We start from the raw sequence: 1,090 nt of genomic DNA, 5'->3' as shown, positions 1-1,090 counted from the left end.
AAAAGAGGGGTTGGGAGCCCCAAAAGTGAGAGCGAGAGGGGTTGGAACCCCCGGAATTATTGGGAGGGGGGTGGGAGCCCCAAACTGAGCGCGGGGGGGGCTGGGGATTGGGGGACAATGGGAAAGGGGTGGGAGAGGTGGGAAAAGGGGGGTGGGAGAGCAGGAAGAGCGGTGCCATGGGGGTCTCTCGGCGTCCCCCATCATTAAAGCCCTGAAGTGTTTTTCTGGGGCTCGAGGAGGGGGGAGGGTGGATCCGCCCTGGGGGCGGGGTGGTGTCTCTGACCCCCCTGTCCATCCCCGGGGGGCTGATGGGATGATTCCCCCCTAACCAAGAGCCGGTGCTGCGGGGGGCGTGGGGCAGAGGGGGGTGGAAAGGGGGAGTCCAGGGTGGCCCCCTGAGCTCTCAAAGTGGTGGCGGGGGCTGGGGGATGATGGGGGTGTGGGGAGGACACCCCCTGACCCGTGTCCTGCATACACAGGGGTGTTCCAGGAGTTGAGAAAGGCCGAGTGTCACTTAATCAACGGCACCGAGCGGCTGAGGCTCGTGGGGAGGCTCACCTACACCTGCCAGGTGAAGTACATCAGCCTGGAGCAACCCCTCAGCCGGCACTGGGGTATGACTTGGGCCTCCCAGCACCGGGGGGACACTGGCAGGGGGGCCAGGGGGCTGGGGGAGCACTGGGAACACTGGGAGGCACATTGGGGGGGCAATGGAGAGGCTGAGGAGGTTGGGGGGTCCTGGAAGGACTGAAAGGGGCTGTGGGGAGTCATGGGGGCGACTGGGAGGGAGTTTAGGGAAGCCTGGGTGGGATGGGAGGGAGACTGGGGAGGTATTGGGGTGACTGGGAGGGGGTTGGGGGGTCTCGGAAGGGACTAGGAAGGATTTAGGGGGTCCTGGGGGTGATGGGAGGGGGGTTGGAGGGTCCTAAAGGGGATGGGAGAGGCTTTGTGGGATCCCCGAGGGGCTGGGAAGGGACTGGTAGGAGGTTTCAGAGGATCCTGGGTGGGCTGGGGGAGACCAGGATGGGATTTTCGGGTGGTCCCAGGTGGTCTCTGGGAGGTTTTGGGGGTCCTGACCCCCCCGGCTCCC

General features: G+C 65.4%; 1 protein-coding gene across 1 annotated transcript in view; it reads left to right on the top strand.

Moving 5' to 3' along the window:
* LOC114072271 (class I histocompatibility antigen, F10 alpha chain-like) overlaps nt 1-614 on the top strand; it is a gene marked incomplete at both ends in the record, with an annotated part of 8,277 nt that extends 7,663 nt beyond the window's left edge. The window contains one exon of the mRNA XM_027910186.1: nt 480-614. Coding sequence (XP_027765987.1) covers nt 480-614 — 135 coding nt within the window. The remainder of the gene's footprint in view (nt 1-479) is intronic.
* Nucleotides 615-1,090: the final 476 nt, after the last annotated feature.

The sequence above is a fragment of the Empidonax traillii genome, unplaced genomic scaffold, assembly GCF_003031625.1.
Source record: "Empidonax traillii isolate 1590-97213 ecotype Southwest subspecies unplaced genomic scaffold, ASM303162v1 scaffold2883:size17276, whole genome shotgun sequence".
Lineage (NCBI taxonomy): Eukaryota > Metazoa > Chordata > Aves > Passeriformes > Tyrannidae > Empidonax > Empidonax traillii.
This window is presented reverse-complemented; position numbering and strand designations above follow the sequence as displayed.